We start from the raw sequence: 626 nt of genomic DNA on the forward strand, positions 1-626 counted from the left end.
CGCGCAGCAAGAGGGGCCAGCCCGGGCATGGGGTCTGAGCAGGCTCCCGGGCTGCCAGGCCTTTAAATTTCTCTTAAAAGAAATTTCGGAGAAGTTTGGGGGTGAGGGGGAGGGAAGGGGGGCACGGCAGGAGGTGCTGGGGACGAGGAGCCTGAGCAGCGGTTTTCCCTTGAGCCTTGCTCTCGGGCTCCCGACCTCCGGGGCTAAATCCCGCGGGGGGGCCGCGGGAGAGGAGCCGGCTGCTGCTCCGCGGTGCCGCTCACCGCTCCGTGCCTGCCGAAAAGCAGGAGGGTGCCGGCTGCTCACCTCCGTACAACCCACAGCCGGCCAGGCAGAGAGGATAGATCCTCCCTTGACGGACACGAATGCCTGGCACCGTGCAAGCTGTATATTAATGTAATTACTATGTTTGGCCTTAATTGCTTTTTTCCGCCCCCCCCTCCCCTCTTTGTTGGCGTTCCTAGGTCCGGGCAGTGACCTGGCAGCCTCGCGAAGATGCCTCTTCACGGCGCGAGAGCCGCGGCTCTCCTCGCTTGGGTAAAGCCTCCCTCTCCTCCGCCGTAGCTTTCTCCGTAGGTGGGACGTGCTTCCCCGGGTGGGTCCCAGCTACCGGCGGCTCCTCTGGG

General features: G+C 64.1%; 1 protein-coding gene across 1 annotated transcript in view; it reads left to right on the top strand.

Moving 5' to 3' along the window:
• LOC103908492 (nuclear mitotic apparatus protein 1) overlaps positions 1-626 on the top strand; it is a 21,563-nt gene that overhangs the window by 1,970 nt on the left and 18,967 nt on the right. The window contains 1 exon segment of the mRNA XM_009290877.2: positions 465-537. Within this exon segment, the coding sequence (XP_009289152.2) occupies positions 496-537 (42 nt within the window). The 5' untranslated portion in view covers positions 465-495.

The sequence above is a fragment of the Aptenodytes forsteri genome, unplaced genomic scaffold, assembly GCF_000699145.1.
Source record: "Aptenodytes forsteri isolate BGI_AS27 unplaced genomic scaffold, ASM69914v1 Scaffold254, whole genome shotgun sequence".
Classification (NCBI taxonomy): domain Eukaryota; kingdom Metazoa; phylum Chordata; class Aves; order Sphenisciformes; family Spheniscidae; genus Aptenodytes; species Aptenodytes forsteri.